Here is a 26,657-nt window from a genome sequence, read left to right as displayed (position 1 = left end):
CCCCTCCACTTTTTAGGGCCTGCTGGAACAGACTATATTTAACCTCGTTTTTCCCCACATTTAATAAAATAATTTAATTGTGCTATATTTCACAGTATATTCATCAGTTACACTTTCACTGTTCCCGCAAAGCCAAGCAAATATATGGCTATTTGAAGACACTGTTTTAATTACTGGAAAATTAGCTGGTAAGTACAACACTTCTTCTCAACTTATATGTAAAATCTAAGTGATAATAATCCCTTTAATTAATGAATCCATGTTGGTTATAACTTGGAGAAAAGTCTAAATTGCTCAAGGATGACTAGTACCGCTCTGAACTGATTTCCTATTTCACTGTCAGCCAGCGGTTATGGGGTTTTGTGTAGTGGGAACCATTCTTTACCATTTTAGCATCTTGGCCCCGGTAGGAACATTTCAGTTTCGGAAAGACTGTGCTGAAATTCTGAACTTCTTTCCAACTCACATCTCTCACTGGGCTTGAATAGTCAGTGAAATTAGGAAAAGGTTGGAATTTGGGGGCTGATTTGCAGGCATCTCCATCCCTGAGTGGGAAGGGCAGGAGAGCAGGTAAGGTCTTTTTTCAGCAAGTGGGATTTACCTCACTTGCATATCTCATGGGGAAGAATACAGGAAGCCTTCTTTGGGGTCTGATTTAAACTAGTTCTACTTTACCAACTCTGAGAATGACAGTTTCAGCATTACCTTTTTCCCCTGGCCATCTTCCGTAACTATTTCTTAGGGGAAACCCCAGCATTTTGCACTCTTTTACTGCATGTTACATAAAACCTCTATAGATGACAATTTTTTTTTTTTTTCCTTTGGGGAATTAATATTTAAGACTAAAGCATAATAGAAATGACTGACTGGTAGAGGCATAAAATCTTCAAAGTAGAGTAAAAAGAAATTGTTTGTGAAAGTTCATTTTCAGAAGCTATCTTTTTTAATATATTTATTTTTGGGAGGTGGGGAGAGACAGCACAAGTGGGGGAGGGGCAGATAGAGAGAGGGAGACACAGAATTCGAAGCAGGCTCTGAGCTCTTATCTCAGAGCACAATTCACAGCTTGAAATCACAAACTGTGAGACCCTGACCTGAATAAAGTCTGATGCTTAACCATCTTTGCCACCCAGGTGCCCCTCAGAAGCTATCTTATTTCAAAAATATTAAAGAAAATAATTCGGGAAAAAAAATAAACTAGGGTGTGATTGATTTTGGAATAATTTACCAAGGAAAGTAGCAGAATCTCTTACTCTTGAAATCTGACTTAATAGAATTTTGAGCTGCCGAGTTTGGTCTGCATGGCAGCATGCGTGCATGTGGCATGGTGTGCAGAAGGATGGAAAGTAAATAGGAACCATTTACTACAGAGAAAGGCTACATGTTATGCTGCTGGGACTTTAGTAAGAACGGTCCCTCTTCAGCAGCAATTTCTTGTTAAGGTTTTGACACATTCCTCCTCCTCACTGCCCTCTCCAAACCCCATTACAAATTGTAATTGCCTCCAGAACATATGAAATGGATGAGTGTGAACATGTTCACGTGCCACTCCTTTGCATTTTACCAAGCAATGGTGAGCGCTCGTTTGTCAGGGAAATACTGCCTGTGTCTGTGGGAACACGGCCTCCCTTAGGTTCTTTCTCAGATCGCTTTCACCGCCCTGAGATGACCCATCGATAAGGCTAAGCAGGTGAGGAGGGGTGTCTTCTGCAGATGGCAGATCCTTCCTTAGAAGATACACATCCTCATTTCTCAACTTCCATAAAACATTGATATTTTTTCTTCCAGGATTTGATCAGAAAGCTGTTCAGTTTGTACAATGAAAAGGTATTAGGTTTGTGTGTGTGATTAAAAAGGGAGCAGGAGAGATTAGAAATTTCAGGAATGTACAAAACCTTAGAGAAGCTCAAACAAACATTTTACTTAGTGTGCATGTTTTCAGTTATAAGAAATTTGGGACTTCAGCATAATTAAGGCACATGTATATTTTTAAGGTTTTAACTTTATATTTGGAAATAATGTCAAATACAGAAATAATTTCAAAATATAGAAAAGTTGCAAGAGTAAAAGACAAATACTCCTGTATACCCTCTACTCAAATTCACCTACTACTGATAACATTTCATTTCATTTGCTTTACTGTATATGTATTTGTGCTCTCGGTATGCATGCTTTATTTTTGGAACCATTTGAAGGTAAATTACATGTTTTGTGGCCTTTTACCTTTGGATACTTACCATGCATTTCCTAACAATTGGGATATTAAGTGGCTACAACACAGTTCAGCTAATTTAATGTTGATAGGATAACTTAACCATCCAAATTTCAACTTTGTCCACTGATGCTTTTTTTTTCCCCCCACTACAGTTTAGGGTGAGGTATTACATTCAGTTTTCATGTCTCAGCTTTGATTAATGTGACATATTTCCACAGCCCTTTTTTAAGGCAGATATTTTAACAGAGTAGGGTGTAGATAGTACTTGTAAAGTGATTAGAAGGTATTAGATTATACCCTCAAACAGTTTAACCAAACAAGAATAATATAAATGTGTTGTTTTATTTATATCCCTTACTTTACAGGAATTATTTTTCTAGCTTCATATGTAAACAATACACTGATTTTGAGAATTATATTACATTTGATTTGTCCTAGGGGACAAATTGTCATGTAACTCTTTAGAACCTGACGCTTTAAAAAAATTCTAACAATTTAACTGATTGCTTTGGTTTTTGTCAGTGACCTTAAAGTCCAAAGCAATAGCTGGTATTTCTGATAAGTTTCAAGGATTTAAGAGTTGACTCTTAAATTGTTAAAAATACACTGATGACAGAAATAATATGGCTACTGAGTTCTCACTATGTAAGTTATATTAAGGATAGTTAATTCAGAGTTGCTAACATGAGATAACATTTACAAATTGAATACCTGACATTTGGATTGGTTCCAGCCCATTCTGGTGTGCGCCATTAGCTCCTGTTACAGAAGTGAAACCCCAAGTGAACCAAATGGGCTAAAGTGGTCAGTATGTGGTTTCCTAGAGTAAAACCCAAGAAAGATGAAGAAATTCTGGGCGGTAGAATCAAGTAGTCTCCAGGGTAAAGGTGCCTTATGTGATCTAAAGAAAGGAAGATTCCTTATTTATTTCGGTTCAGGATTTAAAATATTAATTATAAGGAGATGTTAAGGTAAAATGTGCTGAGCAATAATGCTCTGCCTAATAGGCATTTGTTTTGTCCATTTGCTAATGAGGTTTCCTTTTTCCAGATGCCAAATCTCAACCAAGTGTTCAGTTTTCAAAAGCCTTAATTAAACTACCTGACAACCATCATATTAGCAATGTAACGGGCTATCTTACAGTTCTACAACAATTTTTGAAAGTGGACAATTTCCTGTATACAACTGGAATTACTCTCAATAAGTCAGGTACGATCTAGCTTTTATATAATCATATTTATAAGAAACAGTACATAAAGCTAGTTATTAAAATGCTAATAGGCAATTCCCTTTTATCCAGTGAAAGATAAATTATACCAGAATCTTCTGTATATGTTAAATTAATGGACAGTTTAATGTACAGGATATTTCTATCTGAAGGAGGTAAGAAAATAGTAATGATACTGTAGAACTTTGCAAGTTAAAAACATAAAAATGAAAATTTTACTTAAAGAAGTATGTATTTTTATAACTTGACCTTCAATTCATTGTTATCAAGTTAATCAGAACTGTCAATAACTGTTAGACATCAAAACTTTCATAGATGGGATAAGCAACTGGCGTTTTTCTTAAATATATTTGATATTCTACGTTAGTAAAATTATAAGTTTTTAAAAAGTATGTAAGTTGACCCTTGAGCAATGCAGGGGTTGCCTCCCCCCAGTTAAACACTCATATAACTTTTGATTCTCCAGAAATTTTACTACTCATTACCTACTGTTGGCCAGAAGCCTTACCGATAACTGTCAATTAACACGTATTTTGTAATATTATATGTATTATATATTGCATTCTTACAATACGCTAGAGGAAAGAAAGTATTAAGAAAATCCTAAGAAAGAGAAAATACATTTATGGTAGGTACTGCACGTATCAAAAACAATGCACATGGGTGGACCTGTGCAGTTCAAACCCATGTTATTCAAGGGTCAGCTGTATTCCAGATTCAGCAGCACATACATACAGTGTATGGCTGTCACAACCTAACAGGTAAGAGGATGATGGACTTTTACATTTTATTTAATATACCCATGATAAACCCCATAAAAATCTCTTTGTACATCCACCTTTGTTCTACCATTTCTACCACCTGTGGCAACATAAAACTGAAATTCAGTCTATAATTTTGATGATTTCAGTTAGGTCAAATTTTGTTCCGTTTCATTTCGGGAACAACCAGAAGTTAGAGTAATAAGCGTATAGATCTTTTGGTTAGTTTTGTCTTTTTTTCTTACCTGTTGTAGCCAATGCTATCAGTGCTCCAGCAAGATCACCCTCCCTCTTCTGTTATGGACCTGTGTTTCCTACTGCACACATTCGTGACTCTGCCCAAAGGCATTCCGTGGTCCAGGAAGCAGGCGAGGCCCTCGCTAGGGCAAGCTCTTAACTAATAGACAAGGAACAGATATGTACTCTCTTTATACTCTTAATACATCCATTTTTGTCTTCCTTCTGTATATGCCTCCACTCCCTCAGTGGTGGGTACTTCCTCCCAAATTTGTTGTCTCAGGCTCAGCTTCTTGAAGAAGCCAATCTAAGACCCCTGCCAAAATTTTCCAGATGTACATTTGGGATGCTCAACATAAAACATTTACAAAAATGGGACCAGTATACCATATCACAAATGAAGCTCCTGTAGCCCTGGGGAGTTTTTATGGACAAGACTCATTAGGTTCAGTGGGAAGGGGACATAATGGGCACTTCCTTCCAGCATTCCTCTACCACCTGCTTTTGAGATTCTTCATTTACTGTTTCAGTTATCCTGAGAGTGCTGCTAACATTTTAAAAGTTCTAGAGCAGTGCCACCAGTGGCAATGTTCTTCTGTTCTATCCAATATGGTAGCTACTAGCCACATGTATCTGTTGAGCTCTTGAAATATGACCAGTTCACTGAGGAACTAAAGCACTAGTTTCCTTTAAATTGTCACATGTTGCTGGTGGCTACTGTGTTGGATTGCATAGTTCAAGTGGTCTGTGAGTAAAAGTTTTTTAAAGTTGCCTCCTTCTCATGATCTTTTAGTCTCTTTCTCTTGTACCATTCTCTTTTCCTTCTTCGAGTTGGCCTTATCCCAAATAGTGGAGTTGATCTCCGAATTTGAGCTGCATCTAGTATGCAAAGCCACTGACTGCACAGAACTGAGGGTGGAGTTAAGACAGGCACCTCAGAAAGTCAGCTGGCTTTACTAAATAGTTTGATGTAAGAAATTATAACTACTTACAGATTACATAAATTTATTTGTGCTTCCACTGGATTTGTACTAGTGTAACTGGTCTAGAGACTATGTATGGCATTAGTTACTTTGCTCATCTTATGATTAGTGTTTCAGAAAGTTTACCAAGGCTAATTCTCTTTTATGCAAATGCAGTTTTTCATTAAGCCAGTAGTTGCTCTGTCTAATAACTGCAGATATACACCAGATGTAGTAGTAGTAGTGATATGAGGTAGTAGTAGTAGGATAATGAGAATTCCTTTCCAGGGCCTGGAAGACCTCTGCTATTTCTACCTCTCTGCCCTCTAACCTTCTTTCATTCTTGCACATGCCAAGATCGCCTCTAATTTGGGAGCTTTTCACTTCTTTCTTCTTCCTGGAAAGCTCTTCTCTGAGGTCCTTGTATGGAGCGCACATTTTCCTTTGGCCACAGTTCAAACATCCCCTCCTTAGAGAGGTGACTTTTATGACCATGCAATTACATTGCCTTTCCAGAATTTCTTCAAAGCCCTGGTAAGCTGCCTTCTACCCTACACTTACATTCCAATGGAGGAAAAACTGATAAAGAGCAATGAAATGGGGAAAAAAAGCATTTTTGATGGTAATGAAGATTGTGAAAAAGATGTTGCAAGAGATCATGTACTCACAGTATCTTTGGAACCAAGATGAGTACTTGGTGCCAATAGGGGCTCTGTTACAAATATTTGTTAGATGATGAACAAAACTCTAGCTTTTAGACCCGAATCTTTGGCTTATCTACCAAGAGCAAATAAGATGTAATAAATATACTTGAGTCACCCCTTTCTAATGTGTTAGTGAATTACTTGTAAAAACTAAAATTATCAAATTATTTGTAGAAAATTTATATTAAATTTTAACATCTGCAACCATATTTATTCATTATAAATACTCTGGTATATATTATCACTTTGGCATTGCTGAAGTGATAATTTAGCAATTTAAAAAGGAATTTAAAAAGCAATTTAGTGATTTAAAAACAAAACCAAGGCATTTTCTACTCTTTTCCTGTCAGTAATAGAGAAATATAGGTAGCTCCTGATATTTAAGAAGGCATATTATAAATTGTATGTATAATTATATTTTAAAACCTCTGGCAAAACACTATAACCAATTCTTCTATTAATCACACTTTCCCTACTTTTCAAGCTTTCATGTCTAAGTAATATTATATTAATAGTCTGTTTATATTTCAGTTATGCTATTAATCAAATATATATCAAAGCTTATTACTTTTATCAGCAAACAATATTGCTGATTTTGTTTCATGTTTGTAAAACCTATCAAAATTTGTGTTTAGAGTCAAAATGTTTTTCCCACGGGTAACTTCAGGGAGCACAGCTCAGTCTGATGGTAGTCATACCTGAAACAGATGCTCTTGGGGAAAGGAGAAATCAGCTTTTAGACCCGTGTCTGCAGTGACCACTTGATATGGTAAAGCCTTTATATGTGTGGGACCCTAGTGACCTGTATTTTTTTGCTGTTGTTTTGTACGTTTTTAAAACAGTGAATTAGGTTCCGGTGACCTTAAGTCACATGACTCTGAAAGAATTATATCTCTAGTCTCATGTTGATTTGTCAAGTTATAGGAGTATAACCTACATTTATGATATATTTTAAAATTCTTTAATATCAAACAGATACTGGATCCTCATTAAAGTGGAGAACCCTAGGTAAAATAAAGGAATTAGATATTTTAGGCCCATATTACTTTGTTATCAATGTGTAACTACAACCTATATTTTGCATATGGTTTTAAATAAACTCTCTTATTTTTTAGGTTTTGAAAGTAATGAATTGACTCCCCTTGCTGCAATATGTGTGAAAATATATTCTGGGGGAAAAGAATTAAAGGTGGATGGCTCTATTCAAGTTTCTCTTCCCCTTCTACATACAAGTGATGTAAGTGCAGGGGATCAGATACCTGCCTGGACATTTGATATGAACATAGGTATGTGAGCTAGGTGAAAATAGTCTGAATATTTTCCTTTTGGATGATTGAATGTTTGATTTTAACAATAAGTTTCCATATTACTATTAAACGTTTTTTTAGCTTTATTGAGGTATAATTGGCAAATGTTCATACATTGAATAGAGAATTAAAATTTAATGTGTCTTATTTAAAACATATTAAAATATATCATTTATGTTTGAATGATTTATCTTTAGTAGAGCACGAAATAGTAATATTACAATTTTAAGTGCCTTATCAATGACTAGAATTGGTTCCACTTTGATTAATATAATACAACTGTGGGGGAAATGATGCCAATATATTACATTTAAAGAATAGTATTATTTACTCACAATAGTATTATTTATTCCTTTTTTTAAAAGTAAGCACTATGCCCAACATAGGGCTTGAACTCACAATCCTGAGATCAAGTCATGTGCTCTACTGACTGAGCCACCCAGGCACCCCTCCCTTGCCTGTTATATCTACCAAGGTCTTTAATAGAAAATTTATTTCTACTTTTTAAAAAATTATTTCTACTCTTACAGGTTTTTGTTTTGATAGTCAATATGAACTTCTGTCTAAAAGGGCTGTTTAAGACAATTGAGAAATGTATATTAACTTCATGAAATTAAATAACATTGTGTTATTAAGATACAGAGTGATTATTTTCCCAAAAAAAAAAAAAAAAAAAAAATCAGGTACCAATTTTGGTCCTAAGTGTAGCCTCCTAAGTAGAAGTACTTTTTCCTCCTCTGCTTCCCTTGGTTTTGTTCTTGTGTTTCCATGTAAATAAGAGGAGTGTCTTTAAATTACTAAAAAGGAAAAAAAAAAGGCAGGGTTATGATCCACAGTTGTTTTGGGTGAATCAAGATACAGAGCCTAGACAGTTTCACAGGACTTGGTTTCTCTCATGTGTTACCTCTGTGTTAATACCTTTCTGGAAGATTTACCTTCAGAGTGTCAAGAAGAGAGTGTAGGTTTTCTGACTCGAAACCCAGGTTGAAGTCCAATGGAAAAAAGATTCTTTGGCCGGTAGCAATTGCACAAGTTCTTGGATTCACTGCAATTATAGAGTTTTGGTGCCCATCTCCAAACCAGCCTTTGTGGTCTGCAAATAGAATGTACAGATTTAGGCTTAAGATTCTGTGCTGGAGCCCCAAACTAATCATGTGAACTGAGAAAAGGGAGCAGTTAACCTTCAATGGAGATTTAGAATGAGATTTCACTCAATTGGAAGGATAGTTAGGCGCCCCCCCCAAAAAAAAATCCAAACATATGTTCACTACAGAACTTAATAATATATACATGTTTTGAAGAAACAGTGGCAACTATGTAAGTAAAAGTGGTAGTTGTAAGAGGGAAAAAAAGTCTCTCAATGCAGTTCAATACTCAGTACTGCAGTTCTGGTCACCAAATGTGGGGTGTTTTTCTCATACCAAGCAGTTCTCCACCACCTGGGTATCCTAAAATTCAATTCAGACACTACTTACCTAGAATTAGCATCAGATCCCACAGGTTATGGGCACAGTCCCCCAAGAGTGTTCCCTAACCCCCACCTCAGAGGCCAGTTACAAGTCCAGTTTGTCATCTATGCTTCTGACCAACTGGCTATAAATTGGAGGTTCCCATGACCCTCTCCTCAACCTTGATAGTTGCTAGAACAGCTCCAGGAAAACTTTTACTTTTAGTTACTAGATTATCAATTTATCATGGAAGAATATCCTGCCCTCTGGGTGCATCCCCCTCCTTCCACCTCCATGTGTTCACCTACTCTGCTCTTTGAACCCTGTAGTTGAGGTATTTTTATGGCGGCTTTATTATGGTAGGCATGACTGTCATTGACCATTGGTGATTGAACTTAATCTTCAGCCCATCTCCCCTTTCTGCAGGGATGTTAGGGTGGAGCTGAAAATGACAACCCTCTAATCACTCGGTTGTTTCCCTGCAACCAGCCACAGGGCACTTTCCAAAAATCAACTCATTAGCATGAGTTGGTGTGGTTGAAAGTGGCTTGTTAAGAAATGCTAGAGGATAGTAACTCCAAGGATTTCCAAAGCTCTGTGCAAGGACTGGGGGCTAGAACCAAATATAGTATATTGTAATTGACTATTTAAAAAACAATGAGTTGATCCGTTTCTGTCATTTCAAATTTGGCTATCTTATTAAAAACACTGTTTTACATGTTGTAGCTATATCATTACAGTGAATTAATGAACCAAGCACAAATATACACTGAATTTATAAAAAGCTTTGTTAAGCTGAACTTTATAAAAGATCTGGGTTTTGCTGAATTTTTCTGTGGATGGCATTTTGTTAGATAGTATTTTTAAAACATTCCTAAAAATTTGGTTCTAAAAGAGTTATGCCAATAGTAATAGACCAAAACAGTATTTAATAAAAAAAAAATTAATGAGGCCATAAAACACATATTACAAGTGTTTAGTCAGAATCCCGAACAGGTGACAAATAACTACCTATTGATAAATTTGAATTTCACTACTCACATCTTTAAAACCTATCTCAATTTGTACAATTTAAACATTATTTGGAAAGTCATGATTTCCCTAAATGTGTTTATTCTTTATTTATAATGATTTCCTTTAGTCACAACAATCATTCAAATCATTCTATTGTATTATTACAATATGCACTATATTTTGATATAGTATATATTATCTTATGATAATATATTGCCAGAGTTTTCATAATTTTTGAAAGAGCTCTGCAAAGCAGTCTCTACATGACTATCAGCAAACTCCTATCAGTCTTAAAGATCTATACACTAATTGATTGGGATTTTTTTACTTGCCTTTTTAGGTGCGTGGGTAAATCATGGCCAGGGAACGGTCAAGGAATATAACAGTCACTTCGTGTGGACCTATGATGCGCCACATTTGGGCTACTGGATAGCGGCTTCACTTCCAGGAACTAGAGGTACTGTAAAAATGAAACAGGGAATTTGAAAAAATCCACATAGTCAAACTGGAATTGATGTCACTAGATCTTGATTTTATTCTAAACATTGCCATTTACAGACTGTATGATGTTGCAGAAAGCTTCTAAGTCCCTTGATCTCAGCTTTATTTAAAATTTCTTTTCATGTGTATGAGAAATGATTAAGTTCTAGGAACTCTAAGGGTTTATAGCATGATGTCTGATGAATCTGTGAAGTATGAAGTTTGTTCAAGTGTTTACTTTTCATGAATAAATTTTACCCAAATCAGTTAGAGCATTGGGTTGCAGGCAACAGGAACAGATCTTAGATAATTACATAAAATGTATTAGGATACAGGGAGTTCATAGGATCCCAGGGAAGGCTGAAGAACTAGATTCTAAAAGACAGGCACCCTAGGGGACCCAGTTAGCAGGCCTATTTGACTGTCTGCAGAATTGCTGCTCCGTGTACAGCTGACTCCAACCCTTTGTTCTCTTTTCCTCACACTGTTCCTTCATTCTAGGCATAAAGAATTTGGTTTGCCCAGATTTGGGTCATGAGCACACCCCTGGGGTGAGGGCTGTTGAAAATAGTGTCCCCAGAGTTTTCCCAGTATAAGACATGTGAAACCCCAAATGAAGGTTGGCCTGAGATAGGAACTGAAGGTGGACAGAAACTAAGACTTGTCCACTAGGAATGATCTATTCATGTTCTAGGTCAAATGAATATTTATTTTTCCTAGATTTGACATGCTATCAGATTATCTATATGATTTAAAGTAAAGAAATCCTGTGCTCGCTTCAGCAGCACATATACTAAAGTAAAGAAATCCTGTACATGCATCTTGAGTCGTATAAATCTCTCAAAACACTCAAACATTGTGTGTTTTATCCATTAAATCTTCTTAAAGCCGTCTAACTTGTGGTAGTGTAGTCTGGTTGCACCACAGGCTTGTGATCATTTTCTGGGCCTTTTGGGTGCTCACTGGTATCAGTTGAATTGCTTCTTGGCTTTGCCTGTTACCAGCATCTTCTTGCTCTGGTCTCTTAGGTCATTCTCCTTTAACCTGTGGGTTTGTTTATAAAAACAAAACCAAGCAAAACCATGAGGGTCATTTCAGTGAAGCTTTGGGGGAGTGTGAAGGTTGAATGCATATGTCATTCCTACATCTTTAAATCATGTGTCAGAGAATTCTTTGGGTTTGTTGAATGTTTTGGCTCCCAGCTGAGAGGCAGCTGCAACCTGGCTATTTCATGCTAGTCAGGCACAGTCCCAGGGCACACCTTGAGCCAGGATGTGGATGACATTTTACATTCATTTCTCTGCAGCATTCTATCACCTGACTTTGTTATGGTGGCCTATTAATAATTTGAAGGCTTTCTGTTCTTTCTGAAAATGTCTTTTTCAGTAGTTTAATTTTTATCATTTTATATTGACAAGCTTTGAATTTTAAACCATGCAGGGTAACAAGAATTTTTTTTCCCCCCAATGAAGCCAACATTTAATATTCCAGTGGAAGAAATATGAGCCATTTAACCATTATGATCAAGGGGAATGTTCTTTTTTGTTTGAACTTAGTACTTATGAGATTATTTATTCAGAAAGCAGAGAGTGGTCACTTATGTTCTTCATGATGCAAAGTATCCTGCAGTCTTGCCAGCTGTCTGGCCTTATTTCATTCTAGGTTTGCAACTAGAATGAAATATTGATGAAAAAGAACCATTAATATTTAATACTTCAACTCAACTAAATCCCAGTTATTTCATTTCCAATAAAAATAACCCAGGGAACACTTGAGTTTTATAGAGAAGTATACCTTCCATTAATAATATACCTGAAATCGGGGCGCTTGGGTGGCTTAGTCGGTTAAGCGTCCGACTTTCGCTTAGGTCATGCTCTCGCGGTTTGTGGGTTCGAGCCCCGTGTCAGGCTCTGTGCTGACTGCCAGCTCAGAGCCTGGAGCCTATTTCAGAGTCTGTGTCTCCCTCTCTCTCTGACCCTCCCCTGCTCACGCGGTCTCTCTCTCTCTCCTAGAAATAAATAAAAATATTAAAAAAATATATATACCTGAAATCAATTTATAGAAGATGACTATGAACTACAAAAGACAAATTTTCCAAAGTAGGTGGGAGTTTTGTTTTAGCTTATAGGTCAGAGAAGATTTTGTGTCAGTCAGAGTATGAAGATAGAAATGAGGGATTCCTGTTTATTTTGAATTAAATACCTTCTAGTGAGGGTTTTGAAAATTCCATTCTGTGAGCCTATCACAGAGGAATACTATACTAGAAATGTAGATAGCTTGATTGTAGCTCTGGCTTTGCCAGTAATTATCTGGCTGCATTTGAATACATACGTACCAATCTGAGCATTAGTTTTCTTATTTCTAAATTGCAGGAGTTGGATATGATGATCCCTGATGTCCCCTAAAATTTTAGATTGTGAGTAAAATCACATATTGCAAAATCAGCATTGATCCTCTGATGGTCTAGGTGCTGGAGCTACTTTTCTTAAAGTTTGGCCAATAACATACTAGATCTGGTTTTTCAATACATTTTAAATAGAATTCTAGAATTCCTTGGAAAATAAGTGTAAGAAATTAAAACGAGTGATTGCTATAGGCAAGTAGGCAGCTGAGTAGAGTTTAATAAACAAGTACTTAAGACTATTTTTAAATATGTATTTTCAAGTATATTGAAATGAAAATATAATTTTCTGCCTTTCTCTCTTTCGGCATACAAACACACAGATAGATACTTTTTGCTGTTGTCATACATATAAAATTTGGGGGAAACCCAGAAGTATCCGCCTCATGTGTCCAAAAGGGAGTTCCGTTGGAATCCTGTGCTATGAAAAGTATTAGTGTTACTCTATTGTGAAAACATATATTCATAGACGTTTATAACTGGGTGAAATTCAACTTCTCTAATCATACGTTGCTCCGTTGCAACCCTGGATCCCAAGTAAGAATCTACAGATAGAATTGTTACTTTTATTTCTTTTCTCTTTGAAGAAATTTCATCTTGTGAGTGCTGTACTTGGTTGTCCATCAGATAGGATAAGCACTTTATTATTACGTACCACATATATAGGGAAGTGTGGCCAAAACCGGAGTGCCAGCGAAGTTTCATTTAATAACAATGATGTCATACAGCTAACACTTTGAGTGCTTATCATGTGCTGAGGACTAAGTATTAACTCTTTTTAAGTTTATTTGTTCTGAGAAAGAGTGAAAGTGGGGTAGGGGCAGAGAGAGATGGAGAGAGAGAATCCCAAGCAGGTTCTGTGCTGTCAGCACAGAGCCTGACTCAGGGCTCAAACCCAGGAAATGTGAGGTCATGACCTGAGCCAAAATCAAGAGTCAGATACTTAAACAGGCACCCCTAATAAGTATTAACTCTTTAAATCCTTGTAACAACCCATATAGGTGAGATTTGATAAATTTGAAATGAGACACAAAGTCATGAAAATAAATGAGAATGTTATAAAGAAATGGTGATGTTGGGTTTTGAGTCCTCCTCTAGAGGAAAGGCTTATTCTACACTCAAATCTAAAGGAGCAAAAGGGGCATGTGTAATGGGGGTATCTGAAGGCTAAGTTAACAACAGCTACCCTCTTCCCTTTTGTAAATAGTGTTTTTATACTTCATCCTCCCCATGTAAGCTTTATACATGGAATCTCCTGAAAGGAGTGGGTGAGGGTGGGAGAAGGGTATATATTTTTAAAAATTACATTAAAAATTGTTTTTAATGTTTATTTTATCTTTGAGAGAAAGAGATAAGGTGTGAGCGGGGAAGGGGCAGAGAGAGAGGGAGACACAGAATCTGAAGCAGCTCCAGGTCCTGAGCTGTCAACACAAAGAATCATTGAACCCATGAACTGTGAGATCATGACCTGAGCTGAACTTGGATGTTTAACCGACCGAGCCACCGAGGCTCCCCAAGAAATTACATTTAGTGTCTCTGAAAACGAAAAAGAAATAGACTAGGATTCTAATTAAGGCACTCTGGCTCCAAAGTTTGTATGCATAACCGCAATACTACTTCCCTGAAACCTTTCCTGTTACCATTATTATTACTTTATTTTTATCAAATAAGATGATTAAGATGATGCAAAAGTTAAAGGATCTAAAGACTGTGATCCTCAGGCTTTTCTAGGGTCCTCAGTGAAGCTGAATGCCTCATTCTGGTTGTTTCTCATGGTAGAGATTGCCAGAGAACCGCCTGTATCACCAATCTTAACACTTTTTCCACCCTGAATTCATATCTGACTCTAGTTGATAATGATAAGTAGACATGTTGTATGCATTAATTTTTTAAATGTTTTATTTTTGAGTAAGAGACAGAGTACTAACGTGAACAGCAGAGAGAGCAAGAGGGAGACACAGAATCCAAAGCAGGCTCCAGTCTCTGAGTTGTCAGCACAGAGTCTGAAGCATAACTCGAACTCCCGAACTGTGAGATCATGACCTGAGCCATAGTCGGATGCTTAACCACCTGAGCCACCCAGGCGTCCCTCGTATAGAATCTTAATCATCCTAGTGCATTAATCTACTTTTACCTGCAGTTAAGCTGATTACAGCAGCAGTGTATATATGTGCTCTCATAAAGGAAGATAGTGGGTATTTTGTGCCTCTGCATGGTGTCTTATCCTAAAAGCCAGGCTCAAAGTTACAACTTTGAATCCTTCGACTGCCCCAATTTTTAGATTCTCTCTAGAAAATCTTTCATACCTATTTACCTTGGCAAATTCTTTTTTGAATTTATATTTAAAAGCTTTTAATTGAATATAGCTAAGAAGTCAGCCCTCACTATCAACATTCTATACCCAATCCTCTTTGCACAGAAATATTTTCTCCTGGTTTATTCCAACACATATCTTGCTACCGTTTGACAGCATTTGATCTCATTCCAGAACCTAGGTGGAAGGAATAGCAGCACTTTCGGATATTCTATTTGGATATTAGAGGATCTTAGCAAGAGGGCAGGGCAGGGCCATTTCATGCCACCTCATTTAAGGTGCTCACATTTCATTGAGCAGAACAAGAAATGATTAAGCCCAACACACAGGGAGTATATGTTCTACCCACAGGGAAGCCTGCCATCGGAATGGAACAAATACAGCTGTGTATGCACACTTAATCTGCCTTACCTAGGATAGGACATGGTTGAAAATTTGATCTAAAATAATATATTCTCTGTTTTATTTGTTTATATTGAACCATTTAGGTTCAGGTATAAATGGAGACTCAAGGGATATAACTGCCTACCACACAGTGTTTCTTACAGCCATATTAGGAGGAACAATAGTCATTGTCATTGGATTTTTTGCTGTACTTCTTTGTTATTGCAGGTAAGAAGAATATTAACATGTATAAACACAAAACTATCTGAGCATAGTATTATGTCAGTGTGTTCTGGGTATGACAAAGTTTATTTACAAAGTCAATGTGACCTTTAAAATATGTTGATTAAAATAAAAGTGGATACAATCTAAGAGCATTGCATATATAATACACATATCATGGGATGGTTTTTAAAAATAAATTTTCCAGGTCATAAGTTTTGAACGCTTTTTGCTATCTCTTCTCCTTTAGGGATAAGTGTGGTACTCCGCAGAAGAGAGAAAGAAATATCACTAAACTCGAGGTCCTCAAGAGAGACCAGACAACTTCAACAACACACATAAATCACATCAGTTCAGTCAAAGTTGCATTAAAAGCTGAGGACAAGTCACAGTTATTTAATGCCAAAAACTCCTCATATAGCCCTCAGAAAAAGGAACCATCAAAGGCAGAAGCAGAAGAAAGAGTTTCCATGGTAAAAACTCGGGACAATTTTAAAGTCTACAATGAAGAGGTTTCATTTCTATCAGCCAATCCAAATAATTACTCAAGAAACCCAACACAGTCTTTGGAGCCCAGTGTAGGGTCCAGACAACCCAAACATATTAACAATAATCCATCTTCATCTCTAGGTGATGCACAAGAGGAAAAGAGGTATCTCACAGGTAATGAAGAGGTATTTGCACATTCCCACATTCCTGAACAGCTTATGCACATCTACAGCCAGCCCATTGCCATCCTTCAAACATCTGACCTTTTCTCCACTCCAGAGCAGTTACATACTGCCAAGTCAGCTACTTTGCCAAGAAAGGGACAGTTGGTCTATGGCCAATTGATGGAACCAGTTAGTAGAGAGAACTTTACACAGACGTTGCCCAAAATGCCAGTGCATTCTCACACACAACCCCCAGATGCCAGGGAAGAGAACATTCCACTCGAAGGTCAACAGAGCTTGCCATCCCAAACTTCAGATTGGAGCCGGTATTCAAACAGCTTACTAGAATCTGTTTCTGTTCCTGGAACACTAAATGAAGCTGTTGTGATGACTCCCTTTTCATCAGAGCTTCAAGGAATTTCAGAACAGACCCTCCTGGAGTTGTCCAAAGGAAAGCCTTCCCCCCATCCCAGAGCATGGTTTGTATCTCTTGATGGAAAACCAGTCGCACAAGTGAGGCATTCCTTCATAGATCTAAAAAAGGGCAAGAGAACCCAGAGCAATGACACGAGTTTGGACTCTGGGGTGGACATGAATGAGCACCACTCAAGCAGAAAACTCGAGAGGGAGAAAACTTTCATCAAGAGCATGCATCAGCCTAAGATCCTTTACTTAGAAGATTTAGACCTGAGCAGCAGTGAGAGTGGAACCACCGTCTGCTCCCCTGAGGACCCAGCTTTAAGGCACATTCTAGATGGAGGGAGTGGGGCGATCATGGAGCACCCTGCGGAAGAGTCTCCAGGAAGAAAAAACACCGTTGAAGATTTCGAAGCCAATATGTCCCCCACTAAAAAAAGGGGCAGACCACCACTAGCCAAAAAAGATAGCAAGACTAATATCTGGAAGAAGCGCGAGGAACGCCCACTGCTTCCCATAAATTAACATCAAGGGTGGTTGCATCTCTGCTCCCTCGTGTGGTTTATTCTTGCTTCGTGTAAATTGCTGTATGAACTTTTTGAGAGGTTGAGACTGAGCAATCTCATGGTCCCTGGACGTGTCTCAAGCAGAGTAAATAGTAAAATGGCAATTCACTAACAAAAGAGAAAGATACCAAGGAATGCTTTTTCTGGCCTATTCTTTTTGTTTATTTTTGGGTGATGAATTTGAAGTATCCAAGAGTTCAAAAAGTAAAATAGTTTCAAGATGGGAGTTATCTGAAAATGTTGCTCAGTCAGCCGCTTCAGCCCTCTCTTAAGAATAACAGTGAAATGTGTACTCCTAAAGTTGCTTTCAAAAAATGTTGCCTCTGCTTTGATGACTGCCCCTGTGAAACATTTAGAAATGAAACTATATTCGTCAGGCACCGTAGTCTTGTGAAATGTTACTATTATGTTCTCCTCTGCCTACCCGTGAAAATAAGGATAAATGTTCGGAATTGATGTTCTTCTAGAATTTAAAGGCCAAACAATATTTTCTGTTTTCCAGTCAACAGCATGTGTACATGTCCACCCCAAAATAAATCTTACTCTTGTAAGATGGGCAAGAAGCTACTTGGTGGTTAGAGAGGGAAATCCCAGCTTTTTGGTTGTTTTTTGGATATAACTTCACAGAATAAGTGATAAGGTGTTAATTTATTATTTAGAAATCTGGAAAATGAATGCTCTGATACTTGCATTTTAATTTAAAAAATTTCCCCCTATTTCTAAAGAGAAATGAGCTTAGCTGTCAAGGAACACTTATCAATCTGAAAAACGAAACAAAAACAAAATAATCCATATCTTTAGTTTAAGACTCATTGGTACATGTAGGCTAAACTCAGCTTAAAATATTTTTTAATTCATTCACTTAAGCCTTTTAAACTTGATTAAAAAATTAATCTACAGGTGTTCATAAGAAACTTTTAGCTTATTAAAATATGTGAAACTAAGGAAATAAATATATCATTTTTTCTGAAATGTTGATAAACAGAAGTTCTATTTCCCTAAGACTCAAAAATACCTCCAGAATTTAGGTATATATCCAGATGGTCTTTTCCTAAATCACTGATAGCATTTACAATTTTTTTTCTAGGTTTGGAAGTAATATATCCGTATAATTTTCATCATAGCAAAGAGTTTAGGATGAACACACTCAACAGCTGTTTTTAATTATAAGTGTCTTCAACTCTGAATTATCGTTCATAGGTCCTAAAAATAAAGCTGTTTGTTAATTGAAATCAAGTCATCCAATTTTCTTAAAAATTCCACGAAGGCAAATGTCTCAAGGAGCTTCCCCTTTCCCTTGAGGGAAAAATAAAACTAAATTACTTTATTTCTGATTCTCATCTACTTAACATGGGAGCAACATAGAGACCCAAGGCACATAAACAAGTTGAAAGAAACAAAATTAGCCATGTTAGCTGTAGTCAAATTATAGATGTATACCCAATGAAAGAAAGCAGTTACTTTTTTCCCCAAGATAGACTTCAGCCAGTTTTTTTCCCCTATAATTACTTCTGTTTTTCCTAGAACACCTAATCTGTCAGATCACATGCCCTCCTTTCTGTATTAACCCAAAGAACTTAAAAACCTAGGCAAAAGTTTGCCATATTTTGCCCAATACACAGAAGAGATAAATATTTAGGGTAATACCTAGGTTTAGTTTTTTGAGGAGGAGGTTTCTTGTTGGTCTACAGAAAGATGCATTAAAAGTGGCATAAATGAAAGTGATGTGGAAAAGGTTAAGGAGTTAGTGCTCTGCTGAAGTGCCTTTGATATAGACTTGCTTTATTGGAAGGATATGAGGACATCTTTCTTTAATGTGCATTTTCTTTGTTAGCCAAACTAAACAGATGTGCAGGTTTTCATTAAAAAATATAGACCTAGTGTTTCATGTTGGAACAATCAATTTTGCATGCAAGTAACATTTCTCTTCTGTGTGTTTTTTTGAATCCAGGTTAAATTTGTAAATTATGTTGGAATGAAGTTAGAAACTATATAGTAAGATGTTGCACTTCAATATCTTCAGTTTATATTTTCTCTACCTTTAAATAAAAATATTTCATCTTTTAGTTTGGTAATGGAATACACATGTTGACAGAATGGTATACCATTGAAGTATGCCACTTATTCATTCTTGTGTAAAGGAAATTAGAAGATATATCCCCAGGGGCTTTTCTAGAAATACCTTTTTTTTGGTTTCTGAATAAAACCTTATTTTTTTTAATACACTGCACATTCTGTTCTCAGTGGGGAAGTACAGTCAATTTACCTTTTCTAATGATCAAAAATGTGTAACTTCTCATTTTGAGTAGTTCACAAATTTCCTGTTAAAAAGCTGAAGCCATCTACTTTTTCTTAACCCAAGTAATAATAAGCCTACAATATTCACAACTTTCTTAAATTTTTAAATTGAAAACCAACACAGTTTTTTTGCAAATGTAACTCTAGGGAATTTTGATCACAAATTGTTAACATTTGTGGATCCTTTGTATATACTTTGGATATATATTAAAAACAAAATTATCCCTCAATTAACTGATGGAATCGTTTACTAAAGCACAGTTGTATGTATTTTTGAATACATATTATGATCTTGAGACTTTATAAAAATCAATTTTTATGACATTTATGCAGTTGTTTAGGGTTTATGCCCTTTTATATAATACACAGTATACCACGAAGGTCACAAATGTTGAGGAATAAAAGCACTTCTTTGCTTTGGCAATCATTTTCAGATCACTTTCTGTGTTTGAATCCTCTGATATCAATACATAAAGAATTTTAGGAATCTGTGGGTCAAATAATGTCCCTCCAAACTTCCCAGAAAGGTGAAACTCAAAGTTCGTATTCATAAACTAGGGAATGAGTTATTCATTTACCCATGTATTGGCATCGTGAAGAATTTGACCATTTTAGTTTCCATCTCAGACCTTAAGTAGACATTTTTCCCTCTTGTTTCCAAGTATTTCTATCTTTTGTATTTCAACAGAGGAATCTCCTATTTCACTGTATTTATTGCCATTGTTACTATATTTACTGCTGAAAACTATAACAGTCTGAAGATTTGTAAAATATTAAACATAGTTCATTAAAGATAATAAATCTAAAAATGTACTTGATTCATTCTTTAATTTTGGGTAAACTACAAAACATTTCTCCCTAAACTGTCATTTAATAATGAATAGTAACTCAGCTATTACTTTTTTCATTATTACACTCCCTATGGCGCAATAAATATTATATATTTGAATACCCTTTGCTTATATAATGAACTTGATTTTTCTTTTTATTTCATGTTTTCCAAAGTTCACGTTTTTACTGTTAAAGCTAAGTATAGACCAATTATTTTCCCATTCAACAAGAAGAGTCCTTAAGATTGTGTGATAGTATATAAACTAAGTTGCAGTGAGAAAATGATACAATATCCCCTCTCTGTCCACTTACAAGATACTAACACAAAGGTTGTTCATACTTCAGAGTGTTAGATCTTCAAGAGCCCTTCTGCTCACCTACTTGAACCATACTTAAGTTCAGGCAGTTTGTATTTTGGGGTTTTAGTATGTCTGTATGTATATTTATTAATTTTTAAAAATATAATCTTTATACTCAACATGGGGCTCACATTTACAACCCTGAGATCAAGAGGCACATGCTCTACTGACTGAGCCAGTCAGGTACACCTAGAATATCTATTAGAATCCTTATCTTGGCTGCCATGTTTTCAGACATTTTGTGTAACTTATGTAAGTTAATATGGTAGTAGAAATATCTTTGGTTGGTTCTAATGGGAATTGGGCTCTGAATCCATTTACATTTATAGGGGAGATTATGACCCTGCACTGTTATTGGAAATAGACACTTCCATTTGGATCCCTGCAGAGTCTAAACCAGGCTGTGGTTACCTTTGTTCCAAGGCCCGGTCTCCCACTGAGATGGTCTAGAGTCTTAAGAGAAATAATGCAGTTTCTGGAGGAGTCATGCAGAGCCCAGACTCATAGGGAATGGATTGTAATAGAAAATGGATTTCATAAATCACAATCAATTTTAGTCATAGCTGCCAAACCGATGATGCTCCTGAGCCGGCCATCACATTCTCATCTCAGAAGGGAAATTAACATGGGAAGACTAGTATGTCAGAACTAGAGGAGAGGTCGTTAGATCAAGTTAGGAGTTTTTTAAATGAATTTATCAGAAGTGAGTCACCTATCAGTACTTGATAATTGTGACAGCTAATTAAGGACCTTTCCCTAAACTCCGTGCTGTTCATATAGTACCAGTTAAAACTATACCACAGTCTTGCTTTATCTAGACTTCTTAAAATCACTTTTTGGCCTTCTTTTTAGAGGTAGATTTCTCTATTATGGTTTACAGTGAAATAAATTAATTCTATCAGTAAACCCTCTCTGAATCAATTGTGGGGTTAATTCAAGAACTCTGCTCTATTGTCCCTAGATTTGGATTTATTTGCTCCCTCAAAATAGATATTCTTTCCTTGACTTGCTTACTTTATCCTTTATCTTGAATCTCTATTTTATGATTGTGGACTTATGTCCATATTGGATTTTTTTAATAAAAACATTTGCAGAGTTTGACTAGAAGAAAATCATCTAGAAATAAACCACAATGATTATAAGCAATTTATAATGTTAAATACCAAAAAGGTTATAAAATCAATTGCAAATGATGTAAAAACACTGTCATTTAATATATATGGCAAATTTCTTTGGAGAAAAAGTTTTGATAATTATTTTCTTTCTAAAGTTGTGATAATTATTTTCTTTCTAAATTAGATAAAGTTAAAGATCATGTTTTAAAATTACCTGGGTTGTTTATCAAAATATTGCAACAACCCTTCTTTCCACTTTGTTAGCCATAGTAGATAAATACTGACCTGCTTCTGTGGGGAAAGCTTACATGTTGAGAAGTATAGGATTTTTTTTTTTCCTTCAGTGACAAAACCTTTCTTGATTGAAGCTTTTATTTCCTGGTTTTCAAACCTATACTTGCTATGGTTGCAAATAATATTCCATAGTCCTGTAGGGATACCCAATTTCCCACATGATTTAGGCTTTTTTTTTTGTCTGTACTTCACCTTGACTAGAAGTTTCATAAGTCATATGTTGATGGATTCTAATCCTTATAGACCTTATTAAGACACTAGACTAACTGCAGACAGTCTGATTCAAAACAAACCAGGTAATTACATTCCCAGGAGTCTCTGGGCTTATTACACTTGAACAGCTTTGTTAAAAACCTTTCCTAAATACTATATTGAAAAGATAATTGTGGCTATTAAGCAACATGGAGTAAAAGCTGAGAATGATTTTCATTTTATATATTTCTATAGTTTAGGCTAGAAAATGTAGATTTTTGTTTTACATAGGAAATATTCCTTAAAAGTATATTTATTCAGCTTAAATTTACCTCTAATATCCAGCCTTTTGTAATAAATACTATTTTGAAACCCTGATTTCCAATTTAGATAACTTCTGAAAGATTTGTGTAAATTAGATACAGAAATGTTTCATTATTAACATGTACTCTTACAGATAATTTATTGTTACTAATTTTTTTAAATTTAGTGTTTATTACTGATTTTTGGGATGTCTGGGGGGAGATCGGTCCTTTTCTTTCAAGTGTTCTGAGTTGTAAGGATTGGTGGGTCATCTAGATTTCCACTGCATCTTTGAATCCACTCTTGCATTAGCTACTAAGGTAACATCAGATGTCAGTTCCTATGCAGATAGTAAAGCTTGGAAAATTCCAGATGATTGATTGGAACTAAAGGTGAAGGGGAGATGTCTCAGTGTGTAAGGCGAGAAAAGATTTCCACTGAAATAGTTAAATTATTATTTGTGTAATAAATAACTTAAATATAAATAAAATATCAATTCAATAGTATTAAATGCATGTTTAATTATAAAACTTCAGTTGGAAAAAGACAGTGACTTCAGTGTCTCCTCTTAAATTTTATGTCACTTTCACTTTTTATGTCATTGGGTATGAATTCAATTTTTATAAGTAGAATTTTATTTAAAAATAAGTGATGGGGTGCTTGGGTGGCTCAGTCAGTTAAGTGTCTGACTCTTGGTCTTGGCTCAGGTCATGGTCCCACGGTTTGTGAGACTGAGCCCCATGTTGAGCTTCTCACTGACAGTCCAGAGCCTGCTTGGGATTCTCTTTTTTTACCTTTCTATCCCTCCCCCACTCAGGTGTGTTCCCTCTCTCTCTCTCTCTCTTTAAATAATTAAGAAAGTGATGAACAACTATTTTTATGTTAATTTCTACCTTCCTTACAGAACTTTTTTTCCTGTACAGCATTTTCATAATATAGATTTTCAATAAATATTTGACAAACATAGGAAGAAAAGTCAGGAGGCCCTGGGTTCAAATCATGGTGATTCACATTTCTAGCAAATTTCAGTTTCCTCATGTTATATCTGTCTAGCTATGCCCACAATAGTAATACCTCCTTTACATGGCTGATGGAAAACTTAAATAAGGTGGTATAGAGGAAAAGCACAGGCTAGGCAAATATTAGTTATTATTTGTTTGTTTTGAGAGGGTGAGTACATGTGCACATGGTGGGGGAGGGGAAAGGACTGGAGAGAGGGAGAGAGAATCTTAATCCAGCATTAAGCCCAACATGGAGCATGGTGTGAGTTCATGACCTGAGTTGAAATCAAGAGATGGGTGTTTACTCAACTGAGCCACCTAGATATTCTTAATTCTTGTTTTTTTGATACTATGTTTGATGAATTTAAATTATAAGGGGTTGCCTTTTGTGGTTCAACCTTGTTAACAACCTTGTTAACAAAGGTTATCTTCATTTAAGTCCTCATTAGCATCACTGCAAACTGAGGCTACACTTTGGTAATCGACTGAGTTCATACAGCCATTATTGTACTTTTTTCATCAGGACCACTAGATATTGGGGCGGGGGAGAGAATCACTAAAATTAGGGAGAAGGGGATCTAAGATGGTGGTGTAGGAAGACCCTGAACTCATCTCCTCTCAGGAACACAACAAACTTACCACTCTCTATAAAATATATTTCCTCTGACATGGAGGAACTGGAGAGTTAGATGAACAATGTATTCACAACAATTCAACATATTCACAAGAGATGCACTGAGAAGAATAAAAGGAAAGACATGAACTTGCTCTGGACCCCACTGAAGATGTGGTGACCCCATAGTCAGGAAGGATCCCCAAAATATGGGACTCTTTTAAGCAGTGAAGGGACTGTTCTCCACACCAGGCATCCCAACCTTTTGAGCTGGCACTGGAAAGATGAACCCCCAAAATATCTGGCAGTGAAAATCAGGGCAATAAAAATCAGTAGAATCATAAAACTATAGGGAACAGAAATCCCACTCTTACAGGACTTGTGCACAAACTCATCCACCCTGAGATCCAAGACAAAAGCAACAGATTGAAAAGTGTCTAAGCCATAAGCAAGGGAGACACACTAATTTTAAAGCAGCTGCTGGAGAGGCAGGAGTCTTCAGGGACTTTATCCAGGGATGGAAGTCCTGGAAGACACCATTTTTATAATCACATCCTTAACGTGCTGGTAACAGAGCCAAAGGGCACAATTTTGGGTGCCCTCCCTCTAACCTGTGCATACCAGACAGAATGATCTGCCTACCCTGTACCATAACTGAACTGGGTGAGAATCCAGACCCTGACTCATACAACATAACACCCAAGCCCCAACAGGGCCAAGTCAGAATCCTGAGTCCCATGCTCCTTGCTCATCAGTGGAGAGGCAAACAGCCTGAGTAAGCACCCTGGACCCTGTCCAGCCCTCACAGATACTGGGCTACACAACTGGCTAACAGAGTACCCTGAGCCTTGCCCTCCCTGTTGGCACCCAAGATACAACTGATTGGGTGAGCACCCTGAACCACAGCTACCCTGCACATAAATGGGATGGGTGAGTGCCCTGGGCTCTGCACAGCAGCTGTAGCCCTATCACAGCTGCTGGAGAATAGCCCATATGAGGGATACCTGTATAGTGCCTGGCTCTGGTGACCAAGCCTAGCTCTCGTGACCAAGGGAGATTGTACTTCTGGCCCACATGGAACAACTCATATAGAAGACCAGTCCTTCGAGACTAAGGGAGGTAGCTGTTTTGATTAATACATAAAAACAAATAGAAACAGGCAAAATAAGACAGAGGAATATGTTCCAAGCCAAAAACATGGCAAACCCCTGAAAAAGATCTTAATAAGATGGAAATAAGGAACCTATGTAACAAAGAACTCAAAGTAATGGAAATAAAGACGTTCACTGAACTCGGGAGAACAGTTAGGTGAACACAGCAAGAACTTTAACAAAGAGATAGAAAATAAAAGAAAGTACCAAACAAAAGTCGCAACTGGACTGAAAAATGCACTATAGGGGAATAACAGCATTACAGATGAAAGAGAAGCACAAATCAACAAGCTGGTAGACAAAGCAACAGAAAACATCCAGACGGAGCAGCAAAATGAAAAAAGGAGTTAAAAGAAATGAGGATACATTAAGGGAGCTCATAGATAATATCAAAGGGAAATAACGTTCTCATTATTATTATGAATAATTATATGCTAACAAATTAGACAATCTAGAAGAAATGGATAAATCCCTAGGAACATACAGCTGAATCATGAAGAAATAGAAAGTCTGAACGAAACAACTACTAGTAATGGAACTGAGACAATAATCAAAAACTTCCCCAAAACAAAAGTCTAGGTCAGATGGATTCACAAGTAATTTTTAACGAACATTTAAAGATAAGTTAATACCTAAACTCCTCAAATTATTCCAAAAATTTAAGAGGAAGGAACGATGCCAAACTCATTTTACAAGGCCAAACATTACCTTGTTATTAAAATCAAAGACAGGAAAAAAAATTACAGGCCGATATCCCTGATAAACATAAATACAAATCCTCAACAAAACATTAAAAAACACCATATACCTTGACCAAGTGGGATTCATTTCAGGATGTAAGGATGGTTTAACACCCCAAATTAATCAACACAATACACCACATACCATAATGAGGAATAAAAGTTGTAGGATCATTTCAGTAGACGTAGAAAAAACATTTGACAGAACTCAGCATCCTTTTATGATAAAAACTCTCAACAAAGAGCATTTAGAGAGAATATATCTCAACATAATGAAGGCTGTATAGGACAAACCCACAACTGATATCATATTAAATGGTAAATATCTGAAAACTTTCCCTCTAAGATCAGGAAAAAGACAAGGATGCCCACTCTTGCCACTTTTATTCAACATAGTATTGGAAGTCCTAACCAGAGCAACTAGGCAAAAAACGAAAACAAAACCAA

The 26,657-nt window shown here is 36.5% G+C and overlaps 1 protein-coding gene across 1 annotated transcript in view; it reads left to right on the top strand.

Annotated features, from left to right (window-relative positions):
* The window catches only part of FAM171B (family with sequence similarity 171 member B), a 70,990-nt gene extending 50,568 nt beyond the window's left edge, over positions 1–20,422 (top strand). Inside the window, exons 5-10 of the mRNA XM_077780264.1 lie at positions 96–188; positions 3,266–3,424; positions 7,223–7,393; positions 10,217–10,333; positions 15,560–15,683; positions 15,928–20,422. Coding sequence (XP_077636390.1) covers positions 96–188; positions 3,266–3,424; positions 7,223–7,393; positions 10,217–10,333; positions 15,560–15,683; positions 15,928–17,272 — 2,009 coding nt within the window. The 3' untranslated portion in view covers positions 17,273–20,422. The remainder of the gene's footprint in view (positions 1–95; positions 189–3,265; positions 3,425–7,222; positions 7,394–10,216; positions 10,334–15,559; positions 15,684–15,927) is intronic.
* The last annotated feature ends 6,235 nt before the right edge of the window (positions 20,423–26,657 follow it).

Source organism: Crocuta crocuta, unplaced genomic scaffold (assembly GCF_008692635.1).
Source record: "Crocuta crocuta isolate KB4526 unplaced genomic scaffold, BGI_CrCroc_1.0 scaffold38, whole genome shotgun sequence".
In the NCBI taxonomy this organism is placed as follows: Eukaryota; Metazoa; Chordata; class Mammalia; order Carnivora; family Hyaenidae; genus Crocuta; species Crocuta crocuta.
Note: the sequence above shows the minus strand (reverse complement) of the source record. Positions and strands in the feature narration are given on the sequence as shown.